Below are 15,928 nucleotides of genomic sequence, written 5' to 3' on the forward strand. Positions count from 1 at the left end.
CTTGATGTAAGTAATAAAAGTGATCGCTTGATGCTTCAGTAGCAAAAGTACAGTCATGGAGTATTTTATTAGCTATTTTTAATTACCTTGTAAATCAGTTGGGAGTAATAGTCTGAGACACCGTCCAATGAGGCGCTTCCAAATGTGCCCGAGAGACGGCTCTCTCCATCCAGCTGTCCGCCCCCATAGGGCATGAAATGGGCAAAGTTCACCCCCACAAGAGGCTCCATTAGGGGCAAAAGAGAGAGCTGCTGCTGCAATGAAACAATAAGACAAAAAGAGCAACATATGGGAAATGGGAGATAAAGGTTATGTTTAAAAGAAATTGTTAGAAGAGAGGAACTTGCTGTTGAGGTCCTATGTACATGTAAAAAACCTGTCAGAAACCTGACAACTTCTTAAGTGATGAGCATTTATTATAATAAAAGATCAAATATACTAAAAAACATTTAAAAATATTTTATCAAAAACAGTATTGTTTTTGTTAAGTGTATAGTTAGATCAGACAAAATTTGGGGCACAGAAAGAAATCTGTCGTCAAGTATGTGCTCATCAAGGCTGTATTTATTCAATCAAAAATACAGTAAAAACGGCAAAAGTTTTCTGTTTCAATATATTTTCAATAAACATTGCTCAATAAACATTTCTGATTATTATCAATTGTTGAAAACAGCTTAAAAATTTTTCGGATTTTTTTTTTCTTACCTCTTTTCTTTTTTTAATTTAAAAAAAACTCTTTTTAATTTTTTTCTTAACTCGTGATTTTATTTGAAAAATAACTTAGTTTTTTCAGTTTAAATGTCTTTACTGTCATTTCTAATATCCTCTGTCCTTTTTAAATAAAAGTATTGACTCCTGATTTGTTTTATTTTTATTAAATTCGTAACAATTGTTATATCTGCAAAAATACACATGCAATGAACAAACTAATTATTTTTGATTGAGAAATCTTTGTAATGGCCTTAGATTCCTCAATCACAGAGCTCATTGTCTACACCAGTGACTTTCTTTCATGTGATAAGCATTCAAAATGTTTCACAGCACCATTTCCTTTTGTCATGAGTTAATTTGGCACAGCCTCTTTTTAATCATGTCTGCAAACGTGCTAGACTCATTTTTTCTACGGTGGCCCAGTAGGGCACAAGTGCACAACACAACGAAATTCAAAAAGCAAACATAAGTTCACAACACAACGAAATGAATCCACAACACAACGGAAATGAGCCACAACACAACGTAAAATTTACAACACCACGAAATAAAACTGCAACACAACGGAAATGCTCCGGACCACTAGAGGGCTCTCGGAGCGCGATACAGCTAGTTTTCTATAGAGTCAGCAGTCTAAAAAATATATCAACACCACGATTTGTTTTAACAGTATGTAGCTAACCATTGTATACCGACATTTATTAATTCAAAATCACTTACGTGCATTATAGCTGCATATACTCTAGAATGCTTTGACGTGCTACCAGCACATCCCATACCAGCGTGTGCCAATTCGTCCAAGTTGTTAAACGTATAATTTGTATTAATTAAAATTACTTTTAATCACTCAAAAACAGACATGTTCAAAATCCAAAGCTTGATTGTATTGGTAGTAGACTGACTTACTACAGGTTACTTTTTTCCAATACCTCCCTTCATGTATTTACAATAAACAATAATTTTTTAGGAAATTTCTGTAATACAGTATAAAAAAAGTTTTTTTTTCTTTTATCATGTTTCAAAGGTTGTAGTTCCTATTAACCAGCTTGACTTACAACAGGTGAAATTGTGCCAATAGCTCCCTGTATGCACAGTACACAATTTTTTTTATTTTTATAAAAACATTAGGCGTACTGTAATTCACCAAAAGGTTTTTTTTTCATGCCCCAAAGCTTGTGGTATGTTCCTAGTGTCCAGACTGACTTACTACAGGTGAAATTGTGCCAATACCATCCTGTAATTCTCCAAATGGTTTTTATTTTTATTTATTAAATTATATTACAAGTATACGTTTTAACCACTTGGTGGAATTGCCAGACGTTACCTTAGGGATCATGTGCTGTGGTAGCGCATCAAAGCATTCTCAAGTATAAATACGCAGCTATAATTCATGTAGGTGATTTTGAAGTAATTTTATGTCGATATACAATGGTTACATACTGTTAAAACTAATCGTGGTATTGATATATTAAGACTGCCGACTCTATAGAACAATGGCAAGGTAAACTAACTTTATCGCTCTCCGAGAGCCCTCTAGTGATCGAGAGCATTTCCGTTGTGTTGTGGCTCATTTCCGTTGTGCTGTACATTTTCCGTTGTATTGTGGCCCATTTCCGTTGTGTTGTGAATTCATTCCATTGTGTTGTGGCTTAATTTCGTTGTGTTGTGCACTACTGGGCCACCGTCATTTTCAAACTGCATGACAAAATTGTTATTACCTACACATATAAATCAGACCACTGTACATAACTAAAGAAATGTTTCAGCTATGAAACAAGTTTAAATTACTGCAAAAAATAACTTTTTTTATTAGCATTGGTTCAAGAACACACAATGATTTTTTCAGCAGGGACGCATTAAATTGAACAAGTGACAGTAAAGTCATTTATAATGTTACAAAATACTCAGTTTCAAAGAGATTATGTTCTTTTGAATTTAATATTCATCAAAGAAGTATATTTAAAAAAATCATGGTTTTCACAAAACATATTAAGTAGCACAACTGTTTTCAACATTGATAATAACAAGACAGTTGCTTAATAGAATGATTTCTGAAGGATCACGTGACACTGAAGACTGGTAATGATGCTGATGAAAATCAGCCATCACATTGCTAAAAATGCTAAATGATAACCAGTATAAAAATAGTGAAAAAAGTGGAATTAAATATGACTCAACTAGACTGAAAAGATAAAGGATTTTGCATCTTACCTGTTTTAATTGGGTCATTACTGTCTCAGTCGAGGAGTACACTGCTTGACTCTCATCCTCCTCTTTCTTCCTCTTTTTACAGCGGGGGGCAGGTCTGTCTCCGCTCTTGGGTGCCCTCTTGTTCCTCTGTTTCTTCTTGTCCTCTGGAAGTAATGGTCCAGGGAAATCAGGGTGGTTTGAATCCGAGAATGCCTGTGGGAAGGGAAAATAACAGTCATGTATTTACATGTTTCATGTTTTAAAATGAAAATTAAGCATCTTCAATCACTCACCCCAGTGCTATCCATGGAGCACTGTCGCAGAAATGATTTGCTATCCATGGATCCCTCTTCCTCTAACCTCAGACTGTCTTCAGACCTCTGGTGAGGTGGAGTCCTTTTATTCTTTAGGAGGTGTTTAAGGAGTTCATTCCCAGCTTCTCCTTTCAAGCTGTTGGCTGGACTTTGATTCGCATGATGAAGCATCATTCCTTCCCTCTCTCCTTCTACCTTGACCATGCCTATTCCTATTTCCATTTCCATTCCCATTCCCTTATGTCCATGACAGTCACTCGCCTCCACCTTCTCCAATTTGATGTTGGAGAGGATCCTGTCATGCATCTCCTGATGGCTCATGGCCATCTCTGGCCCTCCACTACAGCTGCCTTCAGAGAGCTGGCGCTCCAGCTCAGAGTGCGGTTGGCTGCTCATGGAGCCTGGTGTAGACGATCCAGGTTGGGACATCTCGCAGAACTCATGGTCGCCGAAGACCATTGGGTTCCTTGTCGGTGTGGATGACGTATCTGACACGCAGGGTGTTAATGGGGCTGTCAGGTCAGAGTGAGGTGTAGAAGGAGCTCTCAGTGACTCACAATCATCATCTTTCTTCTTCTTGCGGTTCCTTTTCTTCTTACCCTTCTCGTCCGGGATGATGTTGGAGTACAGCTGGATAAGTGATGGACCGGGAACTGGAAAGTTTGGAGGCAAGGGCGTGGGTCCATCCATTGGAAATGGATGCCCTAGAGCTGCATTTTGAGGCATCATATTTGGCCCAGGGTATCTTTGAGGTCTAGCTTGTGCCTGGACAAAGTTAGGTCCATGGGGTGCTAGGTTCTCAGAAACAAATCCTGGTCCCATTTCCTGAGGGAATGAACCGTTACCCATCATTGGTCTGGAAGGTCCTCCAATGAACCCTGGTTGCATGCCTTGTTGCTGTGGAAATGGTGGCCCTTGCATCGGCTGCTGCATTCTGGGTGGCTGCATAAAGTCCTGCGGTAGGTCCTGGTTGTAAAAAGGCATCTGGGACAGGGCCCTCATGGTACCATCTTGGCAGTTAGGAACCTGCTGTTGCTCCATGCAGTGTTTCACACGCTGCCTTTCCACCTCCTTCATGAGCTGAACTCTTTGCCTTTCCTGCTGCTCCCGTAGTCTCTCCTTGCGCTCACGCTCCTGGAAACTTTCGCTAAATGGGTTGGTATCATCGAAATTCACGTGAGGAGACTCGCCACCTGCCTGCCCCTGACTGGGCCTAGCCACTGTGACTGGAGGCTGTGGAGGCTGTGCCTGCACTACTTGAACGGGCATTACTCCTGGCATTTGAGGTCCTCCACTAGGAACAGGTGCACCAGGGTGCCAGCCTGCTGTGTTGGACACATTAGCTGCATCTGGTTGGCCAGGGTGAAGCTGAATGGGCATCATGGGACCCATCATAGGTTGGTTCATGGGGGGCCCAACTGGGATCATGCCAGCATGAGGCTGCATTGGTGGCATTCCAGGCATCACTGGGGGTTGCATGCCACCCTGTTGCTGCTGTTTAACTCTGTACTCCTCTATCAGCTCTGCATGCTCCTTCTGCTGTTTGCGAATCTAGAAAAAGCAGAGAAAAATCATTTTAAATTGGACTGAAAAATTTACAACTTGTACTTGTCCCATTCATTCCAAAATGTCCTTGAATTTACAAGAAAATGTCACAAAGTTTGAGGGAAATTTTAAAGAACTAGAATGGAAGATTTAAGAATATGTCCTTGTTTCAAGGATTCACCACAATATATCAGAAAGACAATGTATGATAAAGTATTGTTGCCAGATAATGACATGACATCTAAATTAATATAATGTCAACAACTGCATATTAGAAATAATAATACTACTCTTCAATAGACATTAATTGTTTGTAAACGTAATAGTATTTCTTAAATCAGAAAATGTTTTTTTTTCATAGAATATTACTTTTTCAAATTGTAAATACCATAATTGAACCACAGATTTAAATGATTTAAAAAAAAATTGGAACATGTTCTTTCCTTGATTACTGCAAATAATTCTTACAGTACTTTATTAAAATTCTTTATTTGACTATTACAAAAGGAAATAGTCATACAAATATTAAAGGATTTAAGGAATTTGTATTCACTTGTTAAAACATTCTGAAAAACTACCGAAGGGTGAGATGACTAAAGGCCTGTTCACACCAAGGACGCTTACTATAACTATATCTATAAAAATAAAGTTTTAATAATCGTTCTAATTCTATAATAATAGGGAAGTCCACACAACCACTATAACAATTCATCTGATGAGATAAAAACATTGACAGCTAATCAGAATCCACCTTACTTTAAAAAGCTTGAACATTTAAATTGGCAGGTTATGATGCATTAGCTAGGATGCTATATTTATCGTTATAGTTGTCTTAATAGATTTCGTTTTTGTTGGTGTTAATGGGCCTTAAATCAAATGACAAAGTGAGTAGTTTCTGTTAAAGGACAATCATGAAATGTATTTTAAATGTACTTTTCAATACTTTTTGGGATTATCGTATGAAATGAAAAGTGTTTTAATAGGTTTAGTTCTCAGAAAGAGAGGCCAGAGACACCTTTAAACAAATCAGCTCATGAAGATAAAACCATGGATGATTTATATTATGTGTGTGCTTTACCTGTTCCAGCTGTTTCTGCACAACCCCCTGCTGCTCTGTCACATGTTTCAGCTGCTCTGCGTCTTCTTCAGGAAACTCCCGTCCTGCTTTCTTGGCAGTTCTCTGCTTGGCTGACAAGGCCTTTTTTGACTTTCTGTGGGCCCCAATCTGCTCCTCCAAATATTTCTGCTGCATCTGAAGCAGCTGCTGGGTTTCCCTGAGCCAGTCCTCATACTGAACCTTCTGTGTGTCATCTTAATGGGGGAAGAGTTGGAATGATTAATTACTGGTTTAAAGAGTACATTTTTGTGATTAAAGGTAAAATAACATTTAAATATGTTCAGTAAATGCTTAATCTGGAATTACATATTCATATTCAGAATGTTTGCCCTATAACTGGAAGATAAAAAATATGGACTGTATAATGATATCAATAACTATTAAAAACTTACGGGCAAATCCTGTTCCAAAATTTGGAGGATTGGGTAGTGCCATTTGAGGAGTTAGATTGCCATCCTAAATGTGAGATTTACGACAAAATTACACAATCATTATGGACTTGATCTGCACACCTTTTAAGCATTGGTTAAGGAAGAAATTATGAGAAATGCATTGAAACTACAGCTGAGAATATTACACTCTTATTTGTTTCTAAAGGAAAATCAAATTAGCCAAAATATTTAATAAGCAAACACAAAAGGGGTTGAGGATGTGTAGACCAGACATTCTAATCTGCAAAGAGTCTCACCTGTCCAGCCAACTGCATCGGAGATACAACTTCATCAGGGCCAGGTAGCGCCTGCCCTGTCTGGACACTAATTGCGATTTTGTGAAAAGAGGAATAATGGATGAGCCAATAGTGCACATGCACATACACACTGAAATAAATCTAAGAATATTTCAGTTAAACAAACAAGATTATTAACTCACTTGTTCACGACCATTGAATTCATTCCCATGTTGTTCTGAACCATCATTTTATTGATTCCTTTCAATGCAACCATCTTTGCCTTCATTATGGGGTCAGTGATTGCATCAAAATCTGAATAAATCATTGAAAAAAGTATGCACATTTATGTAAATTATGTATATGTATATAGCCAAAATATGTTTCTTACAAAATATAAAGTACAAATATATAAATTATTTAGCTTGTGATAAAAACATACAGAATGCCTTTTAATTTATTATTTTGGCTTAAATAGAAGTAAAACTTTATTGACTGCACCTGTAGCATGCTACTAATTATCACAACAATAATTTTAGACTTCAGTTTGCAAAAACAGGCAAAAAAGTGTAAAAAAAATCAAATCAAAGCTTATGGGGCAATCCCATAGACTAATTATGATTGCATTTCTGTTAATAAGCTTTCTTTAAAAAAATAAAAACGGTAAAAAACATGTAAATGTATAAAAACGAGTTCAAATTATTTTCTGTGGAAATGCACAGAACATTCTGCCGGAATATTCCTTTAATTACATAATTTATTTTTTTCTTGAAGTAATTTGATTTTATAAGGTTTATGATGTAAATCACAAAAATGCATTTCACAGTAAAAATCTGGTCTAGAAAATTGTGCTGGAATAACACTGAATACTGTACTTTGTGTTATTTTAGTTTCATATATGTAATGACATGAAGAATGCTATTTACTCAAATGCTTTTACTCAAAATTACAAATGTAATTACCAACAGACCGAATTCCCAGCCAAGCAGCAGTTCAAACATGAATTTAGCAGTTTGTAAGTAAGTAGTTCTACGTGTACACTGAAAGAGTCAAATTTTGTACAATGAGTTTCTTATCTTTTCAGTTTTTGACCAGCTTTTTACTACATGTAAAACCGAGAAAAGCCTAATCTTGAGGCATCAAGTAAGAACAAAAGTACATTGTTTTATATTATCTAAACCTTACCTATGTTGGGGAAGAATGAATCACTGGAACGTTGTCTTATCATCGCTTGCATTTGCTTCTGCTGTTGTTGCTCCTGTCTTTCCTGATCCAGGAGATCTTGGAGAAGAAGTGGCTGCTCCTCCAGAAGCAGTGGTCTGTTCAGAAGACCTTGCTGTGACAACATTGCCTGTTGTGTAAGAATACTGTGTTGTTCCCCTGAGAGTACAGCATCTTTTTGATCCATACCGAAAATATGGCTTTGTTGCTGTTCCTGAATGGAGCCCGGGACTTCTAATTCACTTTCGCCATGAGAAGACACCAACGATTGGCCAATGCTGAGGCCAGAATCCATCCCCTGCACTGAGAAGTTTCCTTGCCCCAGCATAGAACTACTGAGTGACATTGTAGCTTCCTGATTTGCAGGGTTGCTTTGTGCCAATGACTGACCACAGTGTTCCTGCTTTTGTGATTCACCTTCTGGTTGTACATTGACCAGCATACTTGAAAGCACTGGAGTAGCATCAGGGTGAATTGCAGTCTTTGAAACCTGTAAACTGGCATCAATATCACTTTCAAACCCTGCTTGATTAATGGCAGCACTATCATTTATCTGATTCTCACAAGAAGTGTTTTGGGACAAGCAATCTTTAATTCCATTTTTGCTATCCTCTGTTTTCAGAGAAACCAACACCTGATCCTGAGGAACGTCTTTACTGATTTGACCTTGAGACTGGGCAGTTTTGTCCACCACTTCACCACTTGTAGAACATGATGATGAGGATGCGTCATCAAAACTTTCAGTCTTTTTCTCAGCTTTGGTCTTTTGGACATCAGACGTTTCAGGGTGGTCTTCCATAGGATCACTGAGATCCAGGTCCTCACTAAGATCTAAATCAGCATCAGCATAAGCAATAATATCAAATTTACCAGATGTTAAAAAGTCATCTAGATGCAGGTCATTTGTTTCAAGATCCAAGTCCTTTCCATCATCTGGGTCAAGATTTAGGTTCTCTAAATCGGCATCAACAAGGTCCTTCACCTCAACATCTTCAAGGTCCTTCACAGCAGATTCATCAGTATCAATTTTCTCCTCGGGTACTTCATTTGAGGATAAAGGGACCTCATCATTTTGTACAGCAGATGTAGTAATATTTGTGAGTAAGGGAGCACTGAGAGTCTCATTGGAAGCAGGTTGGCTAATAGACCTTGTCAGGGGGATTTGTGGATGTCCAGCTCTCAGCGGAATATTGGCCTGCTGTAAATTCCCCAAGCTCAGAGATGCCTGCATCTGTGAAACAGCTACCTGAGACTGATTCATTGTTGTGTTCATGGTCTTTGGAACCTGATTGAAGGGGAATCCCATTTCTTGGCCCACCAAGAAACCTGGGTGTCGTTGGTGTGAGGCCGATTCCATTCGATTTCCCTGCATAACAGATGGTCCTAAGGGAAGCCGCAGTCTGTTATCTGGTGCTCTGTGTCTCAGTTCTATGAAAGCCCCCATAATGTTATGCTGTTGCATGTGCATACCACGAGGCGGCAAATGTGAGGTTACTAAAGGGCTGCCACCTATTGATTTTCCCAAGTCCATAGACATGGATCTTCTCATCTGTGGATGAGCTTCAATTATTGAGTCCTGCATCTGATGAGGTCTTAGAGCTCCCATAGGACCTTGGACACTAGAAGTGAGGGGCATCCTAAAATCAACAAAAGAAGATTACCATATTTGCATTTTTGAAAAAATGTAGTCCCTTCATTAATGCAAAGTGCTACAAGTTTTGTAGTATGCAAATTCACCCACCTTGGCCCAAGCTGCCTTATATTTGAGTCGGCATCCCCAGGAAACTGTGGTCTAGGAAAGTGGCCTTCAGGGAAATGCCCCTGCTGATCCCCTGGGTATGGCCCATGAAATCTCTGAGGGGCTCTTACAGCTCCTGGACCAGGATATGGTGGTGGTGGGCGATTAAACATTTCATTCTGTTGGCCTGTAGACTCCTGACTCCAGTGTTGAGGGGTTCCTGGAGGCATGGACAGTGGCTGATCCTGTACACCCTTGTCTTGACGTATGGCACTTTTCTGCTGTTGCTGTTTGAGTATTAACTCTCGAATACGCTGACGCTGTGAACAAATTAATGGTATGTGTTAATTGGTGTTGTACAAATTATAAATTATAACTGATATAATGCATCTCATTAGAAATAAAACCATCTTAAATAGAGTAGTAATAAAATAAAACAACACCTGTCTGAGTCTTTCCTCAGCTTCAGCAAGTGGTACTGTTTGAACTCCGGTGCTGGGCTGCCCCATGATGTGGGAACTGATACTCTGTACTAATCCTTGTTGCTCCTTATTTTCTCCACACTGAGAATGGGGAATTATGGCGGCCTGCTCAAAGGGGTCATGGATGGGAGTCTGATTAGGTTGACTTGATAGCTGCTGAGATCTGGTATCATCTGTCATACCTAGATGTTTGAGGGTCTGAGGTCCATGTTTTGTTGGACTGGCAAATGTGTTTTGCATCAGCACTTGAGGAGGGGAGAATGGATCTTGATTGGACATGGGCCCAGGTCCCAATCCCTGTCCGACACCTCCAGGGTGAGGTGTTTGTGTTAGATGTGCACATGAATCATTAGGTAATAGCTGGGACCTTCCCATTGACTGTGCATGATGATCGGGCCCTACCAAGCGTGGCAGTACAGGAGATTGACTAAAAGGATCAGCAGCCCTTTGGTGACTTGGAGACTTGGGGAACCGGTCTGCCATTCCTGAGCGTGGGGTCCCAGGGGGTTGTGCACAAGGGTCCATTGACATAGGGGACATTAAGGGGTTTAGAGTCTGCTGCTGAGTGGGTTGATTCATCATGACTGGATGGCGAGATGCAGGCTGCTGAGTGTAGGGTTCAGGGTCATGTGGTCTAGGTGTGCCTGGCATTCTGGCGTAGGGGTTAGAAAATGGAGTTTGGGCAAAAGGGTCACTCGAAGGTCTTGGTGTAACAGGTTGTTGTCCATAGGGATCACACTGAGAATAGTCTGGTCGAGGAGTAGAGGGTGCTCGAGCATATGGATTACAGGAAGGCTGGCGTACAATTGGTCCAGACTGAGGAAATGGGAGGGTTTGGGGCTGCCGTGAAACCCTCTGATTTGCATAGCCGTCACTTACTGCAGGACGTGGAGTGAGCGGAGGCTGTGCATAAGGATCATTATGTTGATTCTGAGAGAATCCCTCAGAGGAACGAGGGGGCATCATTGATCTTTCAAAAGGATCCCCACTTACTCTCCGTGCATGCATACCTGCATATTGTTCCTGAGCCTGAGGAGGTGGCATAGGGGTTTTAAAGACCTGGACGGACCCCGATTCATTGCTGCCTGGGATAGGAGTGAGCAAAGGACGAGCATAAGGGTCTGAGAGTATCATCCTGCCCTGAGGCATCCTCTGGTAGGCTTCCTTTCTCACAGACACCCTAGAGAAAGGATCGTGGCCTGGGGAGCCAACAAGATGTCTTCCTTCCAAAGTTTGATTTGCTCTAGGAGGGCACATAGGCTTCAGAAAAGGATCTGTAGCTCCTGCTGGCCTTGGAGTGTCTGGGGGCTTGGCATAGGGATCATTACATATGGCTGTTGGAGAGCCAATTGGCTCTGAAAGACCCCTGGGAGATTTCCCTGATTCCGAGTTACGGCGTGGAGTTCCCTGCCCGGTTGGTGGTGGTCTGGGTGTGCCAACCATTTTGGTGTAGGGATCCCAGGGTGAGGATGGTCTAGAGCCAGAGGAGCTTGGGGAGAACATCTGAGGGGATTGAGGCTGAGATCCTGAAGATGGGGGTGGAGGATGAGGGCGCAAAAATACATCATCAGGGGAACATGATGTAGGCGTGCCAGGCAGCTGTGACTTTGTAACCCCATTCTTTGAACTGAGCTGCTTGGGAGACATGTTCTCATTGTTAGAATGCACAGAGACTGGACTCTTCAGGCCACTGCAAGAGTCTTCCTCAGATTGGCTGATTGATGGGAGTTGTTGCTGCTGCTGTTGAAGTTGTTCATTCTTCACCTGCTCCAGTTTCTGTGTAGCTTCAATCTTAGCTTGCTGCTTACTTTTCTGTCTCATTTGCTGCAACAATAAGCGAAAATATATATATATTCTAATGATTAAATAGTAAGAAAATGTACAATTAATGATTCATTTAAAGTATACAATGCAGCACAGTAATAATAAAAATCATGGAATAGTAATTATTGAGAATTAATAAAGTATTTTAGAGTTAATGAAGTTTTTATTTTAGAGTTCAAAACAACTAGATTCATCTATATTAGGGCTGTTTTCAATTTCAATTATGGCTTTCAACGATTATGAAAACAAGTGCCGCTGCCACATTCAAACCAGCACACCATCCTTTCCTTCACAGCCGTGCGCTTTCGTTCCTCCCTAAGCGAAACTTCTTCAAATCATTCAAATCAGCCGAATAAGTGAGTGTTGTAATATGCAGTCTACTGTTGCTAAACTACGGGATGTATTTTAATGTATTAATATACATATAATGTGTACAGTGAAGACTATGCAGAGTTATTTTACATTTGATTATTCAACTTCTGTTGTAGGCTATTACTTATCCAAATACATCCTCATGAAAAACTTAAAACACTGTTTATTTAATTTGTATTTTTGTTCGGTTGTATTTATTTGAACACTGCAATTTTGTTTGTAACTAGTTTCTTTGTTCTTATTGTATTACTGATAGTTTACTTGTCTTTTGTAACTGTTTTGAGGGCCTATTATTTGGCTACATTAGTTAACCTACTATTAGGTAGCCTATCGAAAATTGAGAAATTTTACTGATTTACTAAAATTACTCGTATCATGAAATAACCATTGATCATATCGCCCACCAATAATTGTGTTAAATAATCATGATTTCAATATTGACCATAATATTTGTGATTATGATTTTTGCCCCATAATCGAGCAGCCTATATTTTTTGTCATTTGATCAGTTTATTTTTTAGGCAAAAGAGTACACGGATGTAATTAATTTGAAGTTCTGAGGAGATCTTGAGATTTTATGCTTTGAAGAACATGACGTTTCAAAAAATTTTCATAATTCTTTTCTGCCCTGTGAAATAAATGCTTTAGTAGAGTTTATTTTGAAGGTCGCTTCTGCAAACATTTCAACATAAAAAACTGTAGCTAAAAATGCAGCTGAAAAATGTGTTGCAAACAGTAGGGGTCGACCGATATGTGATTTTCAGGGCCGATGCCGATACCGATTATTACAGATCAAGTAGACCGATAACCGATATTTTAAAACCGATATATAGCCTATGTCTGGTGTAAAAATGTAAGTTAATGTCAAAATTATTTTAAACATATCTTTAAATCTGAGAACTGTTAATAATAACATTATTATTATTGTTATTATTATTAATAATAATAACTAAAAAAAATGTGCAGGGAGCACCCAGCAGCATTCTGTAAAACTTAAAGACTCTATTTTAATGGTTAAATTAAATTTTAGTAATCAAAAAGCACTTATTCAATTTATTTACAGTTTAACAAAAATTACATGTTTAGGGCCCTATGAAAAAACAAACTTTTATTTTGAAGGGTTGCCGTGGAGATCTTTGAGTTTCTGTGCGTTTATGATATGACGATAACTTTTCTCAGTTGAAGCTTTAAAGGAGCTGTATGTAAGAAATGTATTTAAATTAATCATAAAATGGCCCTGATATGTCACTAGACATTAAGAAATCATGTTCATTTCAAATACTTATATCACTGACAACAGTAGTCCGGCCAGGATATTGTCATTTAAAAAGTGAAGTTGCAGCCCTCAACTGATGTTGATGTTGTCATGTTGTGTTTTGGTCTGATGCGTCACCCTCCACCTATCTACCAATCACAAAGTCAGTAGTGTTGCGGCATCTGGGTTGCCAGCTCTGCTAGTTACCACAGCTGCAGCTACAAACGTGTCGGAATCGGATAAAAAAAGTCTAACGTTGTGAATCAGATAAACTGATAAACTCGTTATGAATCCGAAATACTTCGTTACAAAGTCCGAAATAAAACAAGGATCTGTATAGGAGATGCCTTTGAAAGATGGAGACGGCTGAAAACGGAGAAGAATTTCTGGACAGGTAAGATTCATCTATATTTGAATAACTTGTACTTGATGTAAATGGACATTTCAAATATTCATGACAGTCGAACAAAGTTATGCATGTTCGTGCAAAGTAACGTTACGTTAGCTCATATGGAGGAGGTGGGTCATCGAATTGGAAGCACTACAGGCGCAATTCCATGGTAAAATAACTTTTTCTAATGTCCATAACACCAATGAAAAGCACATTGTAACCTATGATGTGAATAATGTGTCCCACTTGTACCGTTTTGTAGCCTACTTGTTTATCATGCAAGTTCTACAGCCAACAATAATAGAATGACATGTAATCTTTCACATCACATATGTTAGCGTTATGGACGTGTACTGCAGAGTAAGTTAAAAAATACAGCTGGTCGCTTTCACTTTTAGTGTCAGCTAAATGAATAGCTGTATCTTTGATATTGATTACACACAGTGACCGAGGCTTGTGCTTGTACTTACGTTAATGACAGATACCTACCGTTAGTATACTAACAGCTACTGTTCTAACAATGTACTGTCACATACGAGCGTACATCTTTACTATTATATTTGGCTAATCGCCATTAGTAAATTTTTGCGATATATAATTACTTTGCAAAACATCTCTCATTTGAAGCATAAACATAATTAACAGAAAAAAAACTTAGCCTACTGTGTAGGACTCGTCACTTGCCATTGGAAGCTTCTGTAGCAGCCTACGTTCCTGCTGTATCCTGCAGCCTATCTGGCAACCTCGAGTCAGGGAGGAGGGGAAGGGATACACCGCTCTACAGTAATTTGCAGGTGATTGCAGTACCAGTTTTGGCCACAATCCTACATACTGCTGTTTATGCAATCATGTCCTCATATAATGATGCGGCTGAGGCTGAAAACAGCGCAAGCGTCACGCGTGCTCCAGTGTGTGTGTGGTAAATGAAATCACGCGTCTGCTCCATTCATTTAGAGACACGCAGGATTCATATTCAAATATTCTTTTTGCGGTTTGAAATTCGATTTGATTTGTACTGACCTGCTTTTTATTAATTCATCAAGAAGTTGACAAATTCCGTGACATTCCGCTTTATATAGTAAATTCCGCTTTTATGACTGGATTCCGCGATTCGGTCCATGTTTTCTGCATCGCGGACATCACAGGACCCTATTATATTGAGGTGTTTTGCAACTTCAGTGTAGTAATGAATTGCTACTTCAGCAAAGTCTGCTGCTGCCTTAACTTTGAGAGACAAGACAACTGAAGCATGATCAGTGCAGCAGTTCCAGTCAGCGAGTGCTGTCGGTGTGAGTGCTAAACTTTCAGTGCCTTCAGGTTTCCGCATTGATTTGACTTGTGACTCCCAACAAATCAGATGTGCGGGACATTGCATTGGTCTAGTCTACAGAGTGGTGAGTTCCGACAGAGGTGGCTGCGTCAGAGCCAAATATAGCGCATTTCAAAATAAAATTATTTTATCAGCAAATCGGTTTTGAAAATGGCCGATACCGATAACCATAAAAATGCTCAATATCGGCGCCGATAATCGGTGGACCCCTAGCAAACAGTTTAAAATATATATAATATATTATTTTGTGGTCTACAAAAGGAACAGGTATGCAGATTTGGAACAACATGAGGGTGAGTAAATTAACATTTTATTTTTGGGTAAACTAATCCTTTAATTTTAGAAGATCTACCAAGACAAATCCAATTACAGGACATCAGGGTCCAATGGTATGTTTAGTTTGTTGTGATAACAGTTTACAAACTGTCATTTAGCCATTTTCCAAACACATACCTATATTAGACTTACCTGTCTAAACTTCCATTCTTGTTCATGTTCTGATTCCTTGTGTTTCAGTGGATCTTTGAACAGTAACTCTGGGTCCAGTGGTGGAATAGCAGGATCAAACTCTTCTAAAGGCTGCTGGGGCTGGGTCGGCTGCCGCTTAATGGTCTCGTTGGACATTTGGACCTTGTTAATGCGTAGGGCTGCCCTGTTATCTCTGGCCTTTTGCTGTGAATGGTAGAGTAGTCGTGCAGGTTTGATATCAAAGAAAGACCATTGAAATTCAATGGTTGCATACATTTGCTAAAATTACATGGTTTTAAGATG

General features: G+C 39.3%; 1 protein-coding gene across 12 annotated transcripts in view; it reads right to left on the minus strand.

Annotated features, from left to right (window-relative positions):
- Window positions 1–15,928, minus strand: part of kmt2cb (lysine (K)-specific methyltransferase 2Cb) — a 117,812-nt gene that overhangs the window by 16,719 nt on the left and 85,165 nt on the right. For 10 of the 12 annotated variants that reach the window (XM_077214023.1, XM_077213887.1, XM_077214112.1 and 7 more), the window contains 11 exons: window positions 15,626–15,829; window positions 9,947–11,809; window positions 9,507–9,823; window positions 7,730–9,402; window positions 6,748–6,859; window positions 6,566–6,632; window positions 6,270–6,333; window positions 5,839–6,071; window positions 3,195–4,766; window positions 2,923–3,114; window positions 87–254 (listed from right to left, as the gene is read on the minus strand). In XM_077214023.1, coding sequence (XP_077070138.1) covers window positions 87–254; window positions 2,923–3,114; window positions 3,195–4,766; window positions 5,839–6,071; window positions 6,270–6,333; window positions 6,566–6,632; window positions 6,748–6,859; window positions 7,730–9,402; window positions 9,507–9,823; window positions 9,947–11,809; window positions 15,626–15,829 — 6,465 coding nt within the window. The remainder of the gene's footprint in view (window positions 1–86; window positions 255–2,922; window positions 3,115–3,194; window positions 4,767–5,838; window positions 6,072–6,269; window positions 6,334–6,565; window positions 6,633–6,747; window positions 6,860–7,729; window positions 9,403–9,506; window positions 9,824–9,946; window positions 11,810–15,625; window positions 15,830–15,928) is intronic. The other 2 variants (XM_077213621.1, XM_077214271.1) reach the window with 1 other exon arrangement.

This window comes from Siphateles boraxobius, unplaced genomic scaffold (assembly GCF_051911475.1).
Source record: "Siphateles boraxobius isolate OS27281-9 unplaced genomic scaffold, OSU_SipBor_1 1, whole genome shotgun sequence".
In the NCBI taxonomy this organism is placed as follows: Eukaryota; Metazoa; Chordata; class Actinopteri; order Cypriniformes; family Leuciscidae; genus Siphateles; species Siphateles boraxobius.